Genomic DNA, 25,318 nt, shown 5'->3' on the forward strand with positions numbered 1-25,318 from the left:
ATTCTGTAACACTCAGCATATTTTTTGTGTTTATTTTCTGTCCTCTGGTAAAGGGCTCCTGACTATCTCACAGTAAGCAACTGTTTGACTGCGGCTCCATTAGAGAAGTATAATATGACATCCACAAGTAATCAGCAAAATAAACACAAAAACCACTCAAACATTTGCTAATGTGCTGCAAGTCTTTTGACCTGTAGAAATACATAAACTAAGGCTAAGATCAGGACAGGTATTAAATACCACAGTGCTCTCTCCGTTCTGTATGGCCAAGACTAGCAGCAGTCCTCTGAAAACAGCTGCATTTTGAGATTCTGCAGACAGAAAAAAACACAGTAAAACTTTTCAAGTGGAAGAAGCTGATTAAATGAGGTTTGCATGGCTGAGCTCATTGACTAAGAGTACATAAATAAAAGTTGGAAAAAAAAATGTGTGTAGGATGTGTCTATCATTCTGCTTGTAATGCACAGTCATGTGGTTATTCAATTTCTCCACAATATCCCTGAGGAAGCGTTATCAGGCTCTGCAGTCCGTACGCCATCAGCTTAATCACATTCAGGTCTGTCGTGCCCTAACCAAGGCCTTGACAAAAAAGAAACATTCTTCCACTTTCACAATTTCTAAAAAAAACACACATTTCCCAAATATGCATGCTTCTATATATTATTTGTTAAGACAGGTAAAAGGTTAAGGAAGGAGGGCTCATAAATTGTATTTTTCTGATTAAAGACAGATACTTTTATTCTAATCGGCTTCTATTTTATGACTGTGATTTTTGTTCATTAACTTTATATTGTTTATATTGTTATGGGGGCTGCCACATTGCCTGAGCTGTTCTTAACAGCATTTAATAACATGCTTTACAGCAAGACTCATGGGCATAGACTACAACATATAATTCCACAGGGAGCTTCTATTGTCTATTTATCTATTGGTGTCACGTCACTGTTATTCTATACAGATCACTTTATAGCAGCCTCCTTTTATCACCAACAGGAAATCTCAGCTTAGTTTGAGCCCCAGTAGTGAGAATGAAAACTGCAGGATTTGAGAATTATTTTATATCGATAGAAGAATGGAAAATTAGAAAAAAAAATATCACCAAAAGTCTGTCACCAAAAAATGTTTAACATAAAAACATAATTTAAATAAGTTATTTTCTGATTAGACATTCCCTTTAAGAGCCCTATTACACAGGCGAAAAATCGTGCGAAAAATCGTTATATTGTTTGACTTTAGACAATAATCGTTCTGTGTAATGGCAGGCAACGATCGAAAAATCGTTTGTATGTCGTTGAAACGATGATAGTAACGATTGCAGTAACGATCGTTACCAACGACAATCGTTCTATGTAATATGGTGAATGATTTCAGGTTAACAATAAAGAATCACGTTTGCGATCGTTTATCGTTAAAAATTGCTCCGTGTAATAGGACCCTAAGTGACACGTAGCCTTGGGCTCCACAAGTTCTGTTCTCAGGAGCGAGCATCAGGCAAGGCTTTCATTGTATCAGTAATTAACACTTAGCTCAAGTTACCAAGGAGAAATCTTACTTAAGCTCTGAGCTTGGTGAAGCAGAAGCGTTCCTTTTGGCTAAAGCTTCAGCACAGGTCTAAGTAGACAACTATTGCATATTACTCAATGGCAGGGTATTCACATAGCAGGCAGAGGTGGAATTGTGATGTGGCCAGATACATTGATATGCGGGTCAGCCCGGCATCAAACTGCTTCTTGTCAGCAAACATATGTGTCAAACTGCTTGCTGACATCACTATTGTTTCATCTGAACAACAACTGCTATGTGACAACGCTATCAAAGACTGAATTTGTACATGAGGTAAACTTTTACTAAAGATAAACCCACTGCAAAATCCATGTTGTACATGTCAAATCAAGTCATAATTGCTGTGGGCTTGCACATTTAATGTTAAACTTAAAGGCATTTGATCAGTGGAGTGTCAACACCCGTCTCCCCTGCCGACGCTTTCAATATAGTAAGAATGGAGCTGGAAGCAGTTGCCTCCGTTTCCTGTGTAGTGGTAGTGCCGGTGTACTGCAGCCTCCGCTCTTATTTCCTTCAATAGGAGCCCAAGGCTGCAATAATGCAGTGCTGCTGCTACACAGGGAACACAGCCAACTGCTTGCATCTCTCTTCTCACTGTAATGAGTGCCAAACAGCTGATCCATTTTTGGTTCAGGTCATCAATTGTTTTATCCTGGACAACACCTTGAAGGGTAAACACAGACACCGTTTTTTCTGCTGCTAATCTGATTTTGTTGTGGATTCCTCCACTTTATATCAAAAGGGATAAAATCTAGCAGCAAAAATTGATGCTACAAAAACAATAAAACCAAGAGCACTACATGAAAATTTACATGTGAAAATAATACTGCATCACATAAAGATTTGCGGGTGGTACTACAATCAGCTTCAGATTTCCATGCATGCATTTCCGCTACATATGCATTTACCCTAATGGACAATCTCCCACCTCACCACTAGTGTTAGAATAAAAGATACATAATTTAGTTGCCTGTTAATATAAAAACCTAAATAAAACTATAAATATCTGGAAAAATAAAAATAGTGCATCCAGTTAGTATTAAAATCTTCATAAAGTAAAATATTTAGTTGGTACAATATTAAAATATACAATATGCAATATACATAGATGATACTAAGAAACATACGCAATGGCAGGAGACAACTATGGTAACACAAACCAGTGCAGTCAATATGTGATGGTTGTTATCTAGGCTGGAGACGGAACCGACAAACATTATATTCTCCAGGCACCTTGTCTGGAAAAACTACAAAGACTGTACACAACCTATATAGATTCCCACAGCTTTCACATGTTGGTCTACTCATATTAGAGGGGTGGTAAACAAAAGTTTTAGGTTTTTGTACCGTTCAATAATATTGGGCACCCAGGTAGCTATGGATTTTTTGTTAGCTGTAGAGAGAAGTTACATAAACAGCTACTTTGCCTATTATTATTATTATTATTATTATTATTATTATATTATTATTATTACTTATTATTATATGTGTATATATGTCTATAAATCTCACAACCAGCATTATAACTTTAATAGAAGAAATTCACATATTTGTCCTTACAGTTAAAACTTTAATTTTAGGTCTTGTTAAATGTATACATCAAATAGGATGAATACTCACCTGCAGTTATCAACTTCAGCCATGGAAGTAGATAGGTGAGTAGAACATGCCTAGGTCCCCAGAGCTGCAAAGTGCCAACCACTGCCCATATTAGCATCAGAGGACCCTACCATACACGGCGTGCTGCCGCCAGGGAAATTAAGTACCATTTATGTTGTTTTACCTAAATGAACAACTATATTTTATTACATGTGTTGTCACCGCCCTCTAGAATATTCAGCACAAGCGACAAGCTTCTGCAGCTTGCTCTTTTGAGTGGTGCGCTCCTGCTGACCCTCAGCTAAGCTGGAATTATAGTAAGCACCTTACGTAGTAGCTAAACATTATCAGCGCTCTATGAAATGGCTCACTGTCATGGACGGAAAACATGAAGTTCTGACTCCTGCATTGCTAATGTGAAGACTGGATGCCACTCCGAGAACGGCACTACAGGGTTCTTCTCATTTCCTCCCTGCTAGGCTCAGACTTGGAGATTACACAGCAGAGTTTGGCGGCATAAATTATTCATATCCAGATGTGGAGCGATGAAGTCTTCTCCTGTACCACAGCACTACTCACGTGGGTTTACTCCTGAGCCATAACATTATTAGAACATTGTTTTGTTTGCGCTCTGAATGGGATTATATAACTTCTAGTGAGAACAACAGATGGCTGCTTTGTTCTAAAGCCATTAGCCTCATAGCCGCCTTGTAAAGGGTTCTGGCAGAAGAGAGCGGGAGTCACAGTAGTCTATGAGCTACACTAACAGGCTAAATGTGCTGTTCCACTCATGTAACCTCAGAATTTTCATTTATACCATTAAGCAGGGAACATCATGCCGACTTCTAGACATGGAAGTGCAGCGAAACCATGAGGAGGTGCGGAAATGTGACATAGGTCAGTTAGATGTAAAGGACTCCATTAGAGATGGTATAGAAAAGAGACATGGATGAAAGCAATAACTCTGTGACCTTATTCAGTGATCATTTAGTTATAAAAGTTATAAAACATTTAGGTGTGCAGAAAAGAAACAAAGATAGGGGTTTGTTTGTGTCATCTCCTCATCAGCCCATTAGGTGTGCAGGAATCCAAGCTTTATCAGAAAGATAAGGACTTATCTCAAGAGATTAAGCCATTTGCTTTTATATAGGGGGTAGCTGCCATCCTAAACACCAAGAAGATAAGCACATTGCATCTTCCTTTCCACCACTCCTCCAAGAATCTGCATTCTCAGCGTCCATTAGGAATATATGTCAGAAAGATTTCTCAGTGTCTACCTCTGATAGATGCCACTGTATAGATGCATTCACACTCTTTTTCCGTAATTGCAGGTCAACGATTACTGATAAAGTACAGTTCCATAGGTTTTATTGCACGTCCGTAATTTCATGTGATCCGTCATTTGGCTGTATTTGCCTATGTTACGGAGGTAAAATCTGTAACATCCGCAATATATGAATCCATAATTCTAGCTAGTGAAGCAACTGTGACAATTCCCCCCTTTTTCACAAGTACTTTTATGGCTCTAGAATAAATTAAATACAGATGATACGGACGATTACGTACTAAAAATTGTGGACCACACAAAAAAGCCCCAAACAACTGAGCAGTAAACAACTTTTCTGAATGCCTTTCTACATAATAAAGAAGCAGACTGAACTAACCCATACAGAAAAACTAGATATACTATGTATACCTGCTTGATGCCAAAACAACAGGAGGCTTACTTCAGGTAAGTAATGACTTATAGACACATTTGACATATGGGCTGGGATCTCACCCAACACATATGAAATGCTGTGTTAAAGCGGAACTAAAGTGTCACTGTCGTTATAAATTTCAAAATCTAAATCAACAGTAGATGTGATATAAAACAGGTTTGCAATTTACTTTTTTTTTTTTTTCTATAATGGAAAACACAGCACTTCCTGTGTTCGGGCTGTCTTTTTTTTTTTTTAATAGTCTAAAGACAGGAAGTTCCATGTTTCCCAGATTATCTGCACACTCACAGAGAAGGCAGTCATATGCTTGATGGACACATTGAGCCGTGACATTCTGTACTGGCTGGGACTTCATTGGGTGAAGCCCTGCCCCGTTTTCCCAGCTGAATTTAATAAGAGGTGTACACCTCTTAGTACAGATAGCCAGCCCTGTGCCAGGCTTTGTCCAATAAATCAATTTGTATCATGAATTATGCAGGTATAAATCATGATAAATCAGGCACCAGAGGAGTCCACGGCTCCTGCCCACCTTGCGGGACCCCCCTCCCCATCAGACGAGCAGGATATGCAACTGGTGTACACTACAGGGAAGGAGCGAATCAGCCCCTTTTCCGTGGCGTACGCCAGGGGCGCATCTTATTAAATGACCCCCCTATGTGTTCTCTTTTTTTTCAACCAGCACAAGACTAAAAAACTGCCTTCTGGAGACTGAAGCTGGATACAGATAAGTATAGCTTTGTTTTAAAGCATGATAACTAATAATAATAATACTAATACTAATACTAATAATAATAATAATACTAATAATAATAATAATAATAAATGTATATTGAAAACTTGATTTAGATTTTAAGTTATAACGACAGTGATACTTTAAGGTGGCCATACAAATTAGATAAAATGTCGCCTAAAACTGTATAACAGAAGACAGGGCAAAGAAGGATCAGACATGCAGGATTTGTACATGCCCAATCCTTTGTTCTCACAGAATATACACACATACTCAGCCAAACCAGACGTGCATGTGTGAGAAACAACTCATGGTTCAACAATTGCTTGGCCGACAGCTATCTAGACATCTTACTATTGATATTGTCAACAGGAAAGCCAACCAAGAGCATTGTGCTGACAGCAGCCCAACTATCACATTGGGTAGAACAATAAATAAATTGGTCGTTTGGCTCATCCAGCTCAAGTCCATTAATTACACATTTCTGGATGCATTTCCAGTCTGTGCTTTACAATGTACATAATTCATTTCTTACCCTCTGTCTTTGAAACTTACACTGTTTACATGGCCGCAGCCTTGAAAACGTCTCATTTGGTGGCCTTTACAAGCGGCGCGGCCATTATCCCTGGAGGCAGATGGGTCTAAAACCCATTAAACTTCCAAAAATGTGATTCTTCATGGTTCTCTCGGTCTAACAATTCATCTGTCCTCTTCTCAACTTACCAGCTTACTAGCTCTGCATGAGTACTTGAAGTGACAAAGAGAGTCTGGGTGGGGGCTAGAAGAGCTTCTTTAAAAACCACCCTGGTCACCATCTCACAGCATGCGATGGCACTAAAACCCGCTGATCATCTCCTGCACGCTACCGGGGTGTTCATCATATGCTTAGCAGGGAAGAGACCAGAGAAATGCCTTTGATGTTAATAGCTTTATGTCACATAGAAAAATCACAGCTTGAGGCAAAATATTTCCCTAAGTTTACTAACATGACAGGACTGATTGATGGGTTCAGAGACATCAAAATATAGCTATTAGGTTTGATGTACTAATATTACAGATCCTTTCTGAAAAAAATGACTAAATGTACAAGTAAACCACTTTTTCATTGAATTTCTGGAGGGAGTACAGTAGGAAATTTTGGATCAAAGGATATAGCAATGTGATGTATAAAGCAATAGCATCTCAAGGGGATGGCCAGGAATGAACAAGTTCTGTCCGATATGTCATTTGGTTTTAGCAAAGGCAAATGGTCAAATGTTGCGGGTTGGATCTAAAACAAAAGGTTCCAAGTGTAAAAAGAATATATAGAATGTAGTATACCATTCTATGGAACAGCACACTATTCCAAGCTCTTTTCTTTGAGGTACTATACACTACTGTACATCGATAGACCAACAAAACACAACAATCACTGAACTCAGGGAGAACAGTGAAAAATTCCAATGGAGTACTCATTTAAGAGTCTCCATTGATTGTCCCATACAAAATTTGAATATGCAAAAAAGGGGTCCGTGAAGCCTCAGTTACGAGTCTCAAAACACGGGAATAGCCAGATATCCCTCTCTCCAGAGAAAGAAGCCAATTGCCAAGGGGTGCCTCCTAGTGGGGAGAGCACCAAACCACCCTGATACGTAGTCCCTCAGGTCCTCACTCTGTTACGAGCTTTGGGACCTAAATAGGGAAACACCAGGGTGGCCCCTGCAAGTCGAAGTCTAACTCTGTGGCGAGTATAACAACATAAGACAAGGGTTACCAAGGCTAGGCATCCATCCACAGACTGCAGTTTCAGGTTATTTGCCCCTCGTCAGTGTGGAGCAGGATTCTGGCTACTGGGGCAATGATAAATAGACTACTGTACATCGGCCTGATAGAAGCCAGGCGGATCCTCTTTTTGGTTTTCAAGTGTGTGAATGGATACCTATGGATTTAATCAGGGCTTCTGCTATGTTGTTATTATGGTCTATTTCAGTATCATGATAAGTTGAAAAGACCAAGTAAATATTAAGATATTGATGACGGTGCTGGCATTTCCTTTAGCCAACCTCTTAGGATACAGCCTTCAATGAGCTCTCCCTACTGGGCTTTTGTAGTCTACTACTGTATTCACTTACAAAGTCACTCCCCAAATAGAATTACAAGCAGGAGTAGGAGTTCATTCACTGAATGATATGCTCTTTTTTCTCTCACTAGTGCCAGGGTCAGACACAGCAGGGCAGGAGGTCTTTGCTCGGACTAGTCTCTGGTAACAGGCTTTTGTTTGATTTGACACATCAGGGGGCAGTTCACAATGGCTTTTGCAAACTGTTCCACCTTAAACATGTCTGCAGATACTGAAGGAATGAAAGATAAGGCGTACAAAGACAACAGATGAATAGTTACTTCAACCACGGTGTCATATAGGGGGGAGTTCAGCTTGCTGGGTAGATCACACAGTGGGAGGCACCACATGTGCGCCTTTATTTCGGGCACATTTACGTACAGCTACTGTATGAAATCCATCGCTTAATCTAGACAATATAAAGGTTAAAAAAAAATTCCACTTACACCATAAGATTTGTACTGTAAAATGAACCATTCCAAAACTAAAACTACATTAAAGATTGTAAGTTCCTTTTTGGGTCATTCATTTATTGCTTATTAATGGAAAAGAAGTTTATACACTGAAAAATAAAAAAGCATAGCAACAAGCAAAACAAAGCGCTAAAGAATAAGGGCAGCCTGCTGTGCCCAAGACAAAGGCTATGAACACAACCAACTTTCATGTGAATGGCAGAAGTGCATTACATCCACAGAGCTAAAGAGATGGTAATAGGGTCCCCCTTGTTAAGCAGCATTGCATATGAGCTTCTACAGGCCTTAGGGCTGGTAAAATGAAGTGTGAGGAATGGAAGACAAAGAACGTGTCTAGTAAGAGGAGGGAAGGGGCCCTGGATGACATAAGCTAGTGGAGTGGGAGTCCAGTGTGATTTACACCAGCACTTAAGAAATGTTTTCACTCACTTTACCATCGCAGTCAGAGGGAGGATGTGCAGGATGAAGAACAGCAGTCCTATGACTTTATAGCTTTAACATATGCTGTAATGAACTCATCATGGTCGTATTCTGCATTGTAACAAGCACTAGAAGCTTCTGCTTCACACAAATAACAGATCTTCTCTATAAACCGGCTACCATAAAGAGATACTTTAGTTCAAAGTGGTCTTCAAGGCATTTGTAGCTACTCTCTTGAGAGTTGTACAAGTTTTACGTCTGGCAGTTTATGCTTTATAAAAGGACAGTCCAAATCTTTTGTGAATTAAGACTAAAAGAATAAAACTCTCAGGAGGCAGAAAAAACAGGAACAGTTGAGCAGAGCCCATCACCCACTAAAAATCATTGAGGAGACCACCTGAGTTCACATATTAGTGGATAGATAGTAGATCTTTTAAAGAACTCTTAAAAATGAGAGATGCCAGAGATTTCTAAACGACGGCAGTCTGCAGGAGAAGGGGGGAAATTGATTACAAGTAGGAACTTACCTCTCCCCATGCCTGCAGTGAGCAGGGGGACTGGCCTCGGGACCCCCACCGGAAATTAACCCCCCCACCCCAAGTTGGGATGATGTCATGACACGGGGGGGGGGGGGGGGAATGTAGATGGACTGGGCATTCAGCCAATCAGTGACTGGAGCAGCACCCCGCCCCAGTCACTGACTGGCTCAGAGGTCAGACCATCTGCCGGGTTGTGACGTGGGGTCCGCCAGGGGTCTCATGGAGGCTCCCGCCGCTTTCCAGGGGCCACGGGAAGAGGAAAGTTGTTACTTGTAATCAATTTCCCCCCTCCCCCTGCGGGATTTTAGAAATTGCTGGACTTCTCTGTTAAGTTTTTTTGGAGTGTTACTAATGCATTCCATTACTGCTTATTCCATCCAGGTAAAATCAAGAGGATTGTCATACTTAGGCTGTGTTCACACATGCAGTAATTTAATTGCAGTAGTTGATCATATGATTGCATTACTACATCACTTCATTGCAATAATTAATCATTTAATTGCTGTCCTTCATTGCATTAACACAATGAAACACCACAGTTTGTGAACATACCCTTAGGCCGATACTGTATGTATTGTTAGCAGTCATCATCTGACCATGTATACCAACTCTGCTTCAGGGAATTTACTGTATGACACATGAATTATTTCAGTCTATATAATACTATCTGTAGCTAGTATAACACAGTGGCACATCTGACTTATCTGAAATACTAACTATCATTTCTCCTGAGAAGGTGTAGATTTCTGCCTTGTCTGACACCTGCAAGCATGTGTAAATGTCCCCCTAAATACCAATGGTCCGACAAAGACTCAGTATGCATTAGGTACAGATATACCAGTCTTGTGTACGCCATGAAGTGTCAGTCTGCAACTTAAGTATGGTTAGATTTTTGTGTCGGGTCTCTTGATTCCTCCCCCCCCCCCCCAAGATACTGCAATTGACTGCAGCAAAAACAGCCCATCTGATAAATCCATACACTCAAGGTGAATAGTCTCAAAGTTATGTCAGACCGTACAAAGTCAGGGAGGAGGAAATAAAAAACTATGGCAAAAGGTGCAGTTATGAACACAAAATCTGCTAGAAGACATCTATCATCACATCAACTTGAGTCTTATGACGTGGAAAATAAAGGACAACCTTGTGTCCCTGCAGAACTGTGATCGGATTAAGCCGCTCTGAGTAACATATATACCACGGCTCGCACTCCATCTACAATATTTAATGACAGATGTGTGAAACCTGTTGTGTTTCTAAGGATGCAGTTGTGGGCCTCTCTGGCAACGGGAAGAATAAAATGGGATTACATAAGGTTAGGTCATTGGGTCTTACGATAGATCTACTCACGGTGCAGTGTTCTGCCACCTCATAAAACACTTCATCATTCTGTACCCTGCCACCCGTCGCTTAGCAATGCTGTGCACAACCTGAGAGGTGGTTTTCCAATCCAGTTTGCAGCAGTATAAAGAGATTGTCCATTTACTTCTGAGACTGCAGACGTTTGTAGAGGACAATGAGAATGTGGCTGCAGTATAGGGAAGCAATCCTCCTTCACATAGATCACTGGTTAAGATGACAAAATAATGGCTTACAGTTACTGGTATACAATAACACTTCGCTATAAAAGACTACCCGAAACACATAAAAAGAAGTTCACAGCAAATAGAAGTTTAAAAGAACAGTAATAGACTTGGTTCAAAGGACAAGTCCCACAGGCAGACAGAAGGTTCAGGAACATAATAAAGAAAGCTGGGATTGGGACAGCGTTTCAGTCACTGACTGGCTGAGCAGGCAATCCCTCAGCCAGGCCATAATGTGGCAGCTGCAGGCTGGTAGGAGAGAAAGACATCAGGTGGCTGACATCGGCAGGTGAAAGATGTGTGATGGGCATGCAGGAACAGGTAAGTATGCTTTCTTTATTATGTTCCCACACCTCCCTGCTTGCCTGAGATTTTTAACTTTGGTGAGACTTTTTCTTTAATTTCCTGATAGATTCTTGCTTACAAATGGTTTTCAGTGACTGCCTCTACACACAGGGCGTTAACTGTGAGATGTAACCTGGAGATGTCTCCAAGATGTAACTAGCTTTTAATCAGTTTTAAAATAAAAGGATTACTGGAGCATTATTATAAGGGTATGTGCACACTACAGAATATGCGCAGAACGCCTCCCCTGCTCCAGCACTGGTGTCGGTCTCCTGCAGATCCGATCCCTCGGTCGAAGCCACTTCTATGTCTGAGTGAGGACCTTGGACGTTACTTGTTAGGCCGCCTCAGTCAATCAGTGGCCCAGTCAGGGCCCCGCTATGGCTACTAACTGGCTGAGCAGGCCGGGCATGTTATGTCCTATATAGTCAGACATAAAAGCGGCCTGGACCGGAGCTGCAGGAGACCGGCACCAACGCTGGAGCGAAGGAGACAAGAGCATGTTAATTCTTTCATCCTCCCCAGCACTCTGCCAAAAATCACCCAAGCCCGGAGTTTTTCTTTAAGCCAAAAAATCCACCAACCCTACTTACTGTTGATATATCCTTGTTGGTCAGCAAGATCAGTGCTCGCTTGAAGTACCTTTGACATGTCGCGACTAATCATGCAGGAGGGCCACATGAACAATCACTGGATTGTTCATGTGCCCATTATAAAATTGCCCATAAAGGCTCTGCAAAGTCATAGGTTATTTTTCTACCGTTCTGTAACACAGAGGAAAAGCTTTGGTCACTGGTAGTAGCAAGTAAAAGGTGTTGTGGGAAACCCAACTTCAATGTACTTTAAATAGCCACCTTTTTTATTATCTTTATAATAAACCTGTTTAAGATCCGATTAGATTCATAGTAAATGCAGAAGAATGGAACTCTACTGCAATGATAAATGTTGGAAACAATGGAAAAAGCTTTACAGCAATAATACATGAGTGTTTTTAATGCTACGTGTTTTGTCTCTAGACACACGCAGTGATTTTAAGTGCCAGCAAAGTCACGGTTTTGGAAATGTGCAGAGTCAAACATGATATGTGTTAATGTACCTAATGACATCCTTAATAATATGTATTCATACTTCACTTCAGCTTAGTAGGAGCTGAGAATATAAAGAGAAGTAAACTCTGGATCATGCCCAGCAGTGTTAGCCCCCCAGGTAAGCCCTCAGAACTGCTGGCAGCACAGTCCCTATATTTACTACATTACCATATCATTATGCTATATAGAGCACAGAGAGAACCTTGTGTCTCACAGGAGCCTAGTTAGATGACATAGTGTGTTGCAACCTTTTTCTGGTTATGTGCAAAATTCCTGATGTACTGAGTCAGGGAATGTGAGAAGAGTGACGCACACACAGCCTTGGTTTTCTTTGCTAGCACCCCCCCCCCCCTCCCCCATAAGATATTTAGGAACAGTGAAGGGGATGCAGAGGGTGGAATCATAATAACAGCTTCCCTGGTAAGGAATCGGGTGCCTGCAGTCTGGCAAAAGATGTACATTTTATAGTTCTTGCTGAGCTGCACAGAACATAGCATGCCAACTTCAGTTGTGGAAATGTGATGATGTAGTAAAGGAGACTTACTGGCTTTCTGACACACCACTAAATTCATGTCTTTGATGGATTATAAATCTGTACTTAGAGTAGTACAAGAACGAGCTTTGCAGTCTGGAAAAGATTATGTCCCGCCTGCAGAACATAAAGAAGAACACCCAATGCATATTGTATATGTAGAAGACAGAATAACTTGCTCAGGCCAGAAAACTCTACAAGAAAAAGGACCCTGTTCATAATACAATCAGGAAATGTGTCAGATCAACAGGAACTGTGCAGTAATGGCTAGCATAAATATTCAATTATTATTGGCTAAATCCAACGATATCAGTGGGACCTTCAACCATGTGTATTTGGAGCCTCCCGATTCTCCCCAATGGCAGGTGTTGGGGGAGAGAGGGATCAGACAGAGAGATGCCAAAAAAGCAGTCTTTAGGACCCATGCAAGTTTGGCCAAGTTAACACATTACTGTCATTTCAGGTAACTTTTTAAATGTCCCCAGTCATATCAAAAGTTACCGATTACACTAAATCTCACTGCTAACACCTGCTGCTTTCCTGACATACAGTAGTGGGTAGAGTATTGCAACATGTTTCACTCCCTGGCTGTCAATCAAATCAGGCTTGTTTACTCCATTTGAGTCTATCAAGTTGTCAAGTCAAAAAATTTTTTTTCCAAAAGATAGTAACGTTTTAAGTGTGCATATGTATGGGATGGGGTTGGTGAAATTACTGTTGGCAAGATGGATGTTGAGCCAAGAGTTGTCTAACATGTATGGCAGTATACCTGGATAGCTCCTGACTCTCTATACACTTGCATGCTTGACATAGCAGTGAGTACATGTGTTCTCTATGAGGAGAGCATATTAAGCTGCTGCCAAGCATGTCTGGTAGTGGCTTATCTCCTATAAGAACCAAAGAAAAAAAAGGATAGGCATGTTGAAATTTCAATACATGTAACTCTTACTTCCACCTGACACCTGCTGCTGGGGGGCACACTTCCAAATACATAAGACAGTCCGTCCTGGCCAGCAGTTACACGTTTACTGTATACAGCCAGTTTAGCCCACAATAAGAGAACTATTGGTAAAATTAATTCTGAAACTAAGGACGTGCCTATCATGTGTTATTATACAGATCAATACATGACAATTACAGGAAATCCCATTATTGCAGTTTCTGTCAGCCCATGTATTCACTTTCACAAAGTCCTCTGTAAAGTCAGATGAATTTACAATATTTCTGACACTGCTGACCATGGGCTTCATGGACGGAAAACTTCTCTTTCTTGTCTTTCCTATGACAATGTAGACCACTGGTATAGTTTGAGCCTTCTGAATGTTAACCTGAACCTCATTCAGATTGTTGCTCTTTGAGATTCTTTGCCAGATATCTTAGAGCCACATAACATAGGAAATCATATTAAGATCATATCAATTTTCCTTCCTGACCTCCTTTTAATATTTGTATTCGGGGTCAGGAGGTGACAGCTCTAAGAGATTAGGACATCCTGTAAGTGTACTGTACACAGCTTAGTAGTCTTCCTGCAGTTTTAAGAACTTTATTCTCTCTCGATTCTCCAGACCCACCTAACTATACAGAACACAGAGCTGCTGATCTCACCCATCAGGGACCCTTATGTCGGATTTTTGGTTGAACATAGCAGTGGGTTTTATTACATTAGTATAGATTAGGCTTCTTATGTAGAATATAGTGTGCTCAACTAGCCAAAAAAACTGGTCCTGTAACGGTATACGTATGTCTGGTTAGGTTTTGAGGATCCAAACATAACCCTGAGGAAGAATTCCCATAGCAAGAAAGGTCACTTTTATACTTGGGATAACAAACCAGCTTTGGCCTTCTTATAGGTTCTCAGCATAAGGGTAGGCAAAGCAGCCAATAAATGTTGGTGAGAACATAAAATGTCTTACTAAATCCTAAAATAAGCTTCTCTGAGGTAGGATTGGGAGTAGAGGTTCCTCAGGTGCTGAGACTAATGCAATCATTAGCGACGGCTTATGCAATGCTGCAGCTAAATGTATCTGCAAGGTTAATTTCTGACCTTTATTTAAACTATAGAATCTATAAATTAAAAAAGTAGGTTAGATCAACATGACGCACACTTCATACCCCACAATGAGGTTACATAAAAGGTACTAGAAAGCAGGACTGTCACCTGTGGCTGCAAAGCACAGCACTGCTGAGATGAGTTATGCATAATCCTGCATTCATTCTCCCTAATGTAACATTATTGAATCTTCAATTTAACCTGCGCCTGATGCTCCAGGAACACTGCATAGCTATTATTCCTTGGTGTTGTATATAGGAAATTATTTGCTTTACATCTGGTACGAGAATAATAAAGTCATCCAAGCTCTAGTATATAGTTAGATATTACTGTAATCTCACATGTTGGGAGAATATAGAGTCATATATGGATAATTACCTGATGACTACACCGGGCCACAGACTCAGCAAATTAACTAGTGGCGGATCCAGGTCATAGGCCTGATGGGAATCCATTAAGGGGCTGGTGACATGCTGCTATTTTCCAGGCATACACCCAGAGAATTACAGACGTACACCTCTGACAGCTCAGCCAACACTTTTTGACAGTTTTTGACCACTTAAATGAATTGACAGCCAATTCATTACAATCAGGTTTAGTTTTCCTCAACCCTAGTCTTTATATATTTATTTCTTACATTCATTTCTGCTATAGGTTACATCTTATCTGAGAGGACGACTATTTTTAGCAGTTGGGCTGTACCCGTTTCAGGTGTCACTTTAACTCGTCAAAAAGTGTAGCGCATATATTATCACTTCATTAGCAGCAATAGGTTCTATGACATGATAAAATATGAAGATGGCAGTGTTTACTGCATGCAATCTCCCCATATCTGCCTGTTTACAGGTATTGGCTTCCAATATATTGGATGTAATCATCATTTGTGTAGATTATTAGGAGCAATTAAACATATAGATATTAGCACCCTGATGCTATCCTAATGACAGTTCTTTACAGTGCCAGTAATGGTGCGTACAGGGAAGGTAGACGGTAGCCATGCTGATTTATCACATTCTATAATCTCTTATTACATTACGACAATCCGTTACAGAAATTAGTCTTCCATAAGCTCCCAAATGCTGCTGTCACCAAAGGCCATCAAAAACAATCCTTTAACAGCTTGAGTCACCAGAGGTGTGAAATCAATGTACTATTACTAAAAATGAAATTTCCCGGAGAATTACATTTAAATTATGCAAAAGACTCGGCATTAACAAATGTGTTGGTGCATTATCTATCTGTCACTAAGTGCAGTAAACTTATTTCACTCATTAAATGATGTGCTGAACAATCAGAATTAATGGAGCAATGGAAACCGGTAAGATAGATTGAACACTACATTTATTAAATTATAATACAGACCTGCCTGAGTGTTTCATCCAAGCTGAGTGTATCCAATATACACCATTTGTATGCTAAGGGTACTTTCACACGTACAGACTTCACAGAAGATTTCACACTGCAAATTCTGTGGCAAAATCCGCTGCGATACTCCATACTGTCATTGCCTATGGCTCTACATTCCCGCAGCGTGAAATCTGTTACAAACTTGGTTCGTGTGAACATACCCTTAGAGTTAGGGCTGAATGGTTACAATAGATTTGCAAGATACACTTTGCAGTTGCTAGAAACACTTCTGTGGACGATAATGAGACGTGTAAAAGTGACAGCGACAAGCCAAGGAGCGGGAAATGGCCTGTGTCTTTAGAGCAAGCTTCAAAATTTATTGTCATCTGGCAGTTTATACTTACCATCAGTGCTGTCTGTGATCCAACATGCTGTTCTTCTATCCTTCAGGCTGCTGCCTCCTCCTGCAGATATGTGCTGTCAGTTTCCAGGGCTGCACAAACGATACAAGAATAGTTTGTGCGGCCCGGCCGCCTGAATTATTCTGCCGTTTAAAGCCAATGCATTTTTGGTGTAGGTTTTCATTCATTTCCTATGAATTGAATAGAGCTTAATTGCAATACCAATCACAACCTGATGCTGTTGAACTGGTGCTGTTTTTGAAAGAAGGTAGCTGTGCTTTTTCTAATCCTGGATAACTCTTTATGACAAAAGTCCTGTATTGTAATAACCAGATAGAACCACATGTAAGAAAACTAATTTGTGTAAAGATTGTGGCAACCAATACCCCTATATCACAGAGCACAGGGGCACAGGAGCACTTATTGATATCATCCAAAATAATCTGAGTTTTAAAATGTGGAAAATCTATTCTGTCTGCTTTAGCCATAGAGAAAACGACACATTTGTTGTTTTAGTTTACAACCTATACCCAAGAATAAGGAAATGAAGACATTTAAAAGATACAATGAAAATCTATTCTCCCAGGCAAAAAAACCAAACAGGTTCCAATAAAAGAAAATATATAGCTTCCAAATTACAATGTAGAAGGCTTCACCCCATACAACAGTTCCACGGGCCAGCCTATACTGCTGCTATATATTTTTTATTGGGCTCCAACCTTATTATTTTCTCATGAATGTATCTTTGTTCCCAGTATGAGTAATCTTCATCTCTTGCAGCCAGATTTCTCCATTAAACTTGATTTGATGTTCAGTGTAACCAAAGCATCTCACAGGGGTGCAGCCACATAAGGGAGATTTAGACACGCTGTTATAAAGGACAAGAATTGTCTATTTTCCTCAGAAAAAGAAGACGAAACAGTTGGGGGTCATTTAAGATGACTCCAGTTTGATATAGGGCAGAGACTGAATGTGAATCATAATAAGAGCTTGTAGCTAAAGCTGTTCCTTGAAAATGATGGGAAAAAAGTGATGTATAATTAAAATACATACTAATAAAAGTGACAATTAAAGGTTACAGTCACATGACAGCAAAATGCAGAGAATAAAAGTCTGTGCATGTAAATTTGTGGATTTAAAGGGGTTATCCAGCGCTCGAAATGTGTTAACATGTTGCTGCCATATTAGTAAACATAAGAAACATGTTATGCTTACCTCTCTGCGTTCCCCCATTGTCCCGATGCTGTAGGCGGTATCCCCTGCTGTCTGAAGCCGCGGTTACTTCTGAGACGAGCTTGCTCAGCCAATGATTGACTGAAGTGGGACAGCGACTGCATCAGGACAGACGGGGAACGCGGAGAGGTAAGCATAACATGTTTCTTATGTTTACTAATATGGCAGCAACATGTTTAAAATTTTGGAGCCCTGGATAACCCCTTTAATGGTGGACTTGTCTATTAGCATACAATGATGTCACATGGGAATCAAACCTTGTGAATCTCCTATGTATGTATGTGTATATATATATATATATATATATATATATATATATATATATATATATATATATAAATAAATAAATAAAGATGTCAGATTATAAATAAGGAGCTGTGTAAGGATGTAAGCAGGCACCCATCAGCGAGATGGGTGCACTTTGCAGTACCTGTATTGTACCAGTTTTGTAGTGCCGTTTCAATGTATTTACACAGAGAGATGTGCGGCCGATAATGATAAATATTGAAGACGTATAAAAGATGCGATCAGACGACGGGCAGGAGTCTTGCCACTTCTCAACTGATCATTGGCACTTTTACATGGGCCAATTATCACCCAAAGTAGAGTCTCTAGCAATGCTCAGCCTGAGTAAAAAAGCCTTTACAAGCAAAGCAGTTTTTTTATCATGACAAATTAGTTCTTCATCAGTGGCTTAGGGTCCCTATACACTTTAGTTAATGGTCGGCCAAACCAGCAGACTGTCAAAAGCTCATGAAAGCTCACGTATGGGGAAATCTGAAGACATCATTGTCAGCCGTACAAACATTCTTCATACAGCTATTGAAGGCGAGTGGCCATCTTTACTATTTTTTGTATTGTTTTGAAATCTCTCAGGATAGAATTCTATCTTTAGCTTTAAAAAAGAGCCACAACAGGCTCATGTGAAACTGGCCTTATACAATTTGTACAGTGGCGCATGGAAGCAACGTGGTTCCTTAGTACAGTGCCATATGGTACTTTGGACTGCCCATTACAGCTCCATACAGCACAATGCAGTCATGAGAACATGGCGTCAGAATGACAGTCAAAGCTACCAAGGCCAATGGTAGGCCTCAGGTTTATAACTGTGCAGCTGATAATTACTGTAAGGGTTGAGTTTTTTTTTTTTTTTTAATAGAATTTAGTAACTAAGTAACTTTCTAGCACAAGCTGTCCTTTTTCTTTTTCACTGGAGTACCCCTTTAAATAGAGATTACTGAACAGACATAGTATTTGGGCAATTTAATTAAAATAGTGGAAATCTCAAGAGAAAACAGAAATTCACATGTAATAAAAAGAAAATCCACATTGGATGACACATTCACATGGAAAAGACATGGATACTGCCATGGGGTCCTATAGAAAAAACACAGTATGGGCCACATGAATCCTAGTGTCCAGAGGGTAATGTGTATGTGATAGCACCCCCACCCAGACGGTGGTCAGAGCGTCCTGAGGCAGGGGCGGAGGGTGGTCTGTCACAGCCATCCCGGGGTATGGGATAGTCTCTGAGCACCAGGAGCAGGGGGCAAAGTTGTACTGTTGTACTGTAAGGGCAACAGATTATCTGACAGATTTTTTGAGCCAAAGCCAGGAATGCACTGTGTATAGAGAACAGGTGGTAAAGACTGAGATTTCTCCTCTTTTCAAATCCATTCTTGGCTTTGGTTTAAAAAAAATCTGTCAGATAATCTGGTTGTGTAATAGGGCCCCAAGAGCCTGAAAGACACTTGGAGCACGGCCAGGGGGTTACCCATATGTGCCAGACAAACTTGCAGCAAGTACCATGGAGGCATGCCACACTCTTCCGCTGGGTCCCCCTGGATCACAGGCCCCATAGCAGCTGTGTGGCCTGCCTCCACGGTAGCTAAGCCACTGGATACTGCCAACATGTGGCAGAACAGTATGCTGGTGACAGCCATATGCCCACTTCTCCATGACCTGGAGCACCTAAATGGTCACCCAAAGCAATGTATGGAAATCTTAATGGCTTCTATCTATATAACCATATGAGATTCCAAAACAGCCCAGCACAGCCTTCACAAAGAACCAGAATAATTGTGTTGCTTCTATTACTCAACCTGAAGAGGCGATGGAAACAAACGCATTACCCTACTTGTCATGTTCAGGGTGTGACAACCCACTCTGCCTGAACAGATTACCAACTAAAGTAAACAGCCCCTTCATTTGGGAGATCTCAATCACTGGAACATCCATTCGTCACTGCTAATCTCCAAGACACAAAACACAGCAGCGCCGTCCCTCGACAATCCTGATCAAACTTCAGGACATAGCCTCAGTATGTTACCAGGTGGTTACGGCAACTGAGCTTATTAATATGATAACATGCAATTCTGGTAAATGGCCACTGACATTTGTCACCAGTGTGTATTCCTCGCCCCTTCCAGTTTCTCAGGAGGATGCAGCTCAGAAGATTATTATTATTAAACACCACAGCTGACCGAAGGAAAAGGCCAGGCCAATCATTGCCGGGTCATACCTCTGAATAATTCCTTCTATTCATCCACCTCAAATATGAAGGGGAAAAAAAGTTTTAGCAGTATTTTAGCTAAATCTGTTTCTGGGAAAAGTGGATGAAAATTGCCAACAGGAGACTGCACACAACTTTCCAGGAGTCCTGAATGACTTACCCCCACTGTTTGTTTTTTTACTTTTTTAGGTAGATACACATTGAGAGGCACAGGAGTACACAAACAAAGAAAAGGGCAGTGTGAACAGCAGATTTTCTATTGAAGAGTAAAGGCTGGCCTTAGGGTCATTTTATACACACACACAGATTATCTGATAGATTATCAGACAGATTCTTGAAGCCAAAGCCAGGAATGGATTTTAAAAGAGGAGAAATCTCTGTCTTTTATGAACTGTTCTCTGATTATAGTCTGTTCCTGGCTTTGGCTTCAAAAATCTGTAAGATAATTGAATGAGTAAAAGAACCCTTAGAAGTGTGAGACCTGTGTGGTCTCACAGAAGGGGGGGGGGGGGGGGGAATGACCTGGCCACTTAAGACTGCACCCAAACTTATGGAAAGACAGCCTCATTTTCTTAGATTTATGGGTTGCACAATGTTAGCAGGGCACCATAAGGAGAAGAAGGTAGTTCACAGACCATCTATCTTAAAGTCAGGGCCTCATTTTGGTTACCATCCAGCCTTCCAAAACTGGCACAAGAAGCATTGAATCTACTGGATTTTGTTGGTTAGTGAGTAGGTGCCGTAAACTCAAACTAAAGGCATGATCAAATATCACGCCACATGAAATAAAGCAACTGCAACTAACTAATAGTGAAGAAGAAGAGGAATAACAGCACTGAAGTCCTCAGAGATGTGAAGAGCAAACAGCCCGCTTCAGTATAAGCACCCAGTTTTTCACAGAAAACCTTAATACAAGACACTAGAACTGATGGCAAGGCAGTACTACATGACCTTTCCATTACATTAGTCTTTATCATTAAAACCTTAGTATAATCATTTTTCTATTAGGAATCTCTACGCCATGTTGCTGTTCAAAGGGCAAAGTAAGAAAACAATACAAAAGCACTTAGTACTTAGAACCATTATCTATTATTATTGAGGGAAGCATGGCAGGGCCTGAACTCCCTAGACTGCCATAAAACTTAGAAACAAGTAGGTTTGCTAGGCTTTTCAGAGATTTGCATTGTTGGGACTTGCAAACATTTCCATCAGCTTATGAAAATGCGGCAGGATTACCCGAGCCGAAGCCCAACGCGTTCCTCGGCCCCACGGTAAACACTAACTGTATGCATACAATAACTTCATGTGGGACCCTTCTCTTATTTGCATTTTATGCAAACAGCTAATTTTGCATGCACAATGTAGGCTTTGTTCTGCTTTTTTCAGCAGCCGAGTTTCTATAAACTGGGCTTCAAGTACATTGGCATGCAAAACACTTGGTAAAGAGAGAGGCAAATTATATTCTCTTTCTTAGTACTTTACACGGACAGTGGACGGGCAGTCTATAGAGTGACTAGCGTTAACCATAATGTGCTCCTGTTCTATAGAAAGTGACAAGATGATCACAGATCCCATCCCTACAGTCACTTATACTGCTCCTTATGTGTTTGCACAGGACACATACGTCTTAAGAGCAGAAAGGCCCTGGTAATGAGTTTAATAGATACCTAGGCTTCTATGAGATGTTTGGTCACAATATCTGTAGTCTCCCTCACTTTGCATTACTTTAAACCGGACAGATCGGGTAGACCTCAACACAGCAAAAAAAACAAACAAACTTCCTGTCCTAAATTGTTATGGGTTCATAAGTAATGCTGGACAACATCAAACTGTGCCTGTTTTTTTTTTTTTGTTTGTTTGTTTTTTAGTGGATGCAGTACAAAAAGGACGGGTTTAATAATATATCTACTTTTGACTGGATCCAGAAAATAGGAATACTGATATTGTGGATGTGTAAAAACGTGGCATGAAAGGAGTCAGTATAAAAATGAGGTGGGTGCCAATCTGCCTTAATAAATAACCATTGAGTTAATTTACAGCCCTACATGAAACAGGATTGCTAAACATATTAGGCATAGCAGAGCGGAAATTGTTTGCTCTGCAATATCCCAATATGTGGGAGACCTATGGCTCCTGAGGGTCCCTTTAGTGTCATTCCACTGCACAACACAAGGCGGCCCAAAAGTAGTAACAACAGCCTCAGCTCTGCTGCATCTGTCCGCTAGGTGATTTTAAATGGGATATTAGACTCTGTAATCTGTTTAAACAATCCAATTTGAGACAAAGCTAGAAACTGACAAACTCAGCAGCAGAGCAAGCACTTCTAACGTGTAGCCAAGTGTCATGCAGAGTCCAAGTGTAGCTATGTCATGACAATACACTAGGGGCAAAAGGAACACATGTGGAGCCTGAGGGATAGCCAGGTCCGCCGTCCCCCATCATCACCACTGTGGGATCTCGATCATCTCTTTCCACATGACCAGGCAGTACACAGCACTGCAGGAACCAGCAATGTGAAGGGCAAACGGTATAATTAGTTCAATTACTGTTTTCCCACCACACTGCAACTTTATTCATCCAGACATACAAGACCAAGTCTCATTAAAATCTCTGCGGAGAAGAGTTGGTAAATCACGAAAACTGGGATCGCACCTAGAAACAGGCATATGGGCTGGAAATTAGCACTCTTCACTGCGATTTATGAAGGGCTGCCAAATGTTTCTCATAGTAGGAGATGCCAAATCCAAGAGATTATAGACACAAATCCCGTCCTGTACAGTGCTGCGGAATATGTCAGCACTATATAAAGTAATTATTAAAAACAGCAATGTACTAATTAACCCTTTCAAAGCACATAGTGTTAACAGTTAAAGAAGCCTATCAGGCAGCTGAATCTCCCACTGGCATTATCACTCTGCTACTGACTGCTTCCTTCTAATCCCTAAGCAAATAAACAATGGAGATCAGCAGACTCCAGAACTTTTTCCCTTTGGCCCATTATGGCAGCGATCTCCAAGCCGTGGCTCTCTACCTGCTGCAAAACAACAACTCCCAGCATGCGCACACAGCCAGAGGGAGTGAGGGCATGCTGGGAGATGTAGTTTTGCAATAGCTGGAGAGCCACAGGTTGTAAATTACTACATAAAGCAATGGTTTAACATTTGTTGTTGTTAGGTATATACGGAACTATTATGGTAGAAGACGCACTAGTAAACAGTCTCCCTAGAGGTTGGATGGCAAGCACTCACTTATTGTGCGCCATTTGTCTTTTACATAGATGTGACTGAGAAGCCTCTGCCCAGTGAAGCATCCATGACTGGCAGGTCAGGTGAGCGGAGTTAACTCTCTTGACAAAAGACACATCCATCTAAAGAATATAGATCTGAGCACAAACACAGCGGAGTTCATGTAAATGTTTAGGGCGGCTTTGTTGATGCATCATGCTAATTTGTTACATTATATCATATTTATACTGTAAAACCACAGCTAGCACATGAAGGTTGCAAAGGACAAAGTTAGCTCTGCTACATTTATATACAGAAGCTACTGCATAGTCCCTAGAGTAGCTGGGCACACAATAATACACCAAAGTTTAGCCTCAAACGTGAGGATTTGCTATAGAATCAATAGTAAAATGCCCTAAGGTATAAAGACAATGTGGTGGATTACAATTAACCCTTCAAATTCCTGGAATAAAGTATAATATAGGTTTTATTTTATTGATGGGCTAGGCTGCCATGTGATGGTGTGTTTTTAACAAGCGGTTTCTGTTTATATTAGTGAATTCCCTTGTCTCTCAAGTTCACCAATCCATTTAAAAAAAATTAAAATTAAAAACGCGCATTGTGAACATAAGCATCCAGTCGTTAAGGTTAAGTCCTGATCAGAGCACATTAAAACTCATCTTCCCAAACAATCACTCCCATCAGGATGTAAGCACCATCATTATTACTGGATGTAGCAATTACCCCTCCTGTGCCAGGGTGAAGCCCCCTCTGCTGCCCATCCTTAGAAACTACTTAATTGGGTGACTGGCCCCCGGGAATCATACCTGCCAACGACGAGCCAAAGCCGCAGCTGAGAAGCAGTGCCAGTCCCAGCAGAAGAGCGGCGGATGGAGCGCTGGAGCCCCGGACTGAAGTCATCGCTCCTCGGCCACACTCCAGGCTTTCTCCTTGCTGGATCTTCTCGCATACAGAACAAGTGCTCAGAGCCCCGGCCCCCTCCTCCCTGGCAGCTGGGGGCAGCACACAGTCCGCTACTCTGGATGCAAATCCACTTCCAAGTAGTTTCCAAGTGGCCGGGAAAGTGCAGGGAGAGACCGTGCCTGGTGCCTGTCAGTCTGCGTCCTGGAGCACGGCAGCTGTATAAGCTGGTGTCGGCGATAGTCCGTGTCTCTGTATGCAGAGACGTGCGACAAGCGGGAGATTTTAAATCTGGGGACAGAGTAGATCAGGTTCCCAGTGCCCCTAGCAGGAGCAGACTCACACATAGTGCAGCGGCTGCTGCTTTAAGTGATGATCTCTCTGTCAGTTCGCAGTGTACAGCTGCCGGCTCTGTAGCTCCCTCGCCTCCTCCTCCCCCTACTACTCACCCTCCTCCTCCTCCCCCTCCTATTCCCCCTCCTACTGTGAGTAATCAGCCTCTTGGCCGGCCAGGTAGTTTGGAAGGAGGCTTGCTGTATCTGATAATCCACACCCCTCCTCCTCCTCCTCTGCCCAGCACCTCGGACACCCAGCACCTGATGTTAATACTGTGAGTCCTTGTCAGAGGATAGTTCAGGTGGGGTTTTTTTCCATGCAGATTTTGTCCCTAGCTCTCAACCTGTTCCTCCCTCCCTGCAGTTCTGGTTAGATCCAGCAGGGTCAGTTCTCGTAGATCCAGAACTCCCAAGGGAACTTCTAGGCAACGTTCTAGGTCAAGTTCTACAGTTAACTCTGTTTTCACCGCCGGCAGTAGGAGTGCAGACAGAATTCTTATCATTCTAGATCCAGATCTAGCAGATGGTCCCACAGAGAAATGAGTGGACACAGGCGCAGAAACAAGTGTACCCGTAGGTCCTCTACCTCTGATTCTTCATCTGGAGA

At 41.3% G+C, this 25,318-nt stretch overlaps 1 protein-coding gene across 3 annotated transcripts in view; it reads right to left on the reverse strand.

The window, feature by feature from the left end:
* The window catches only part of UNC5B (unc-5 netrin receptor B), a 142,255-nt gene extending 117,459 nt beyond the window's left edge, over window positions 1-24,796 (reverse strand). For all 3 annotated transcript variants that reach the window (XM_069980630.1, XM_069980628.1, XM_069980627.1), the window contains exon 1: window positions 24,283-24,796. In XM_069980630.1, coding sequence (XP_069836731.1) covers window positions 24,283-24,376 — 94 coding nt within the window. In that variant the 5' untranslated portion in view covers window positions 24,377-24,796. The remainder of the gene's footprint in view (window positions 1-24,282) is intronic.
* Window positions 24,797-25,318: the final 522 nt, after the last annotated feature.

The sequence above is a fragment of the Dendropsophus ebraccatus genome, chromosome 8 (genome assembly GCF_027789765.1).
Source record: "Dendropsophus ebraccatus isolate aDenEbr1 chromosome 8, aDenEbr1.pat, whole genome shotgun sequence".
In the NCBI taxonomy this organism is placed as follows: domain Eukaryota; kingdom Metazoa; phylum Chordata; class Amphibia; order Anura; family Hylidae; genus Dendropsophus; species Dendropsophus ebraccatus.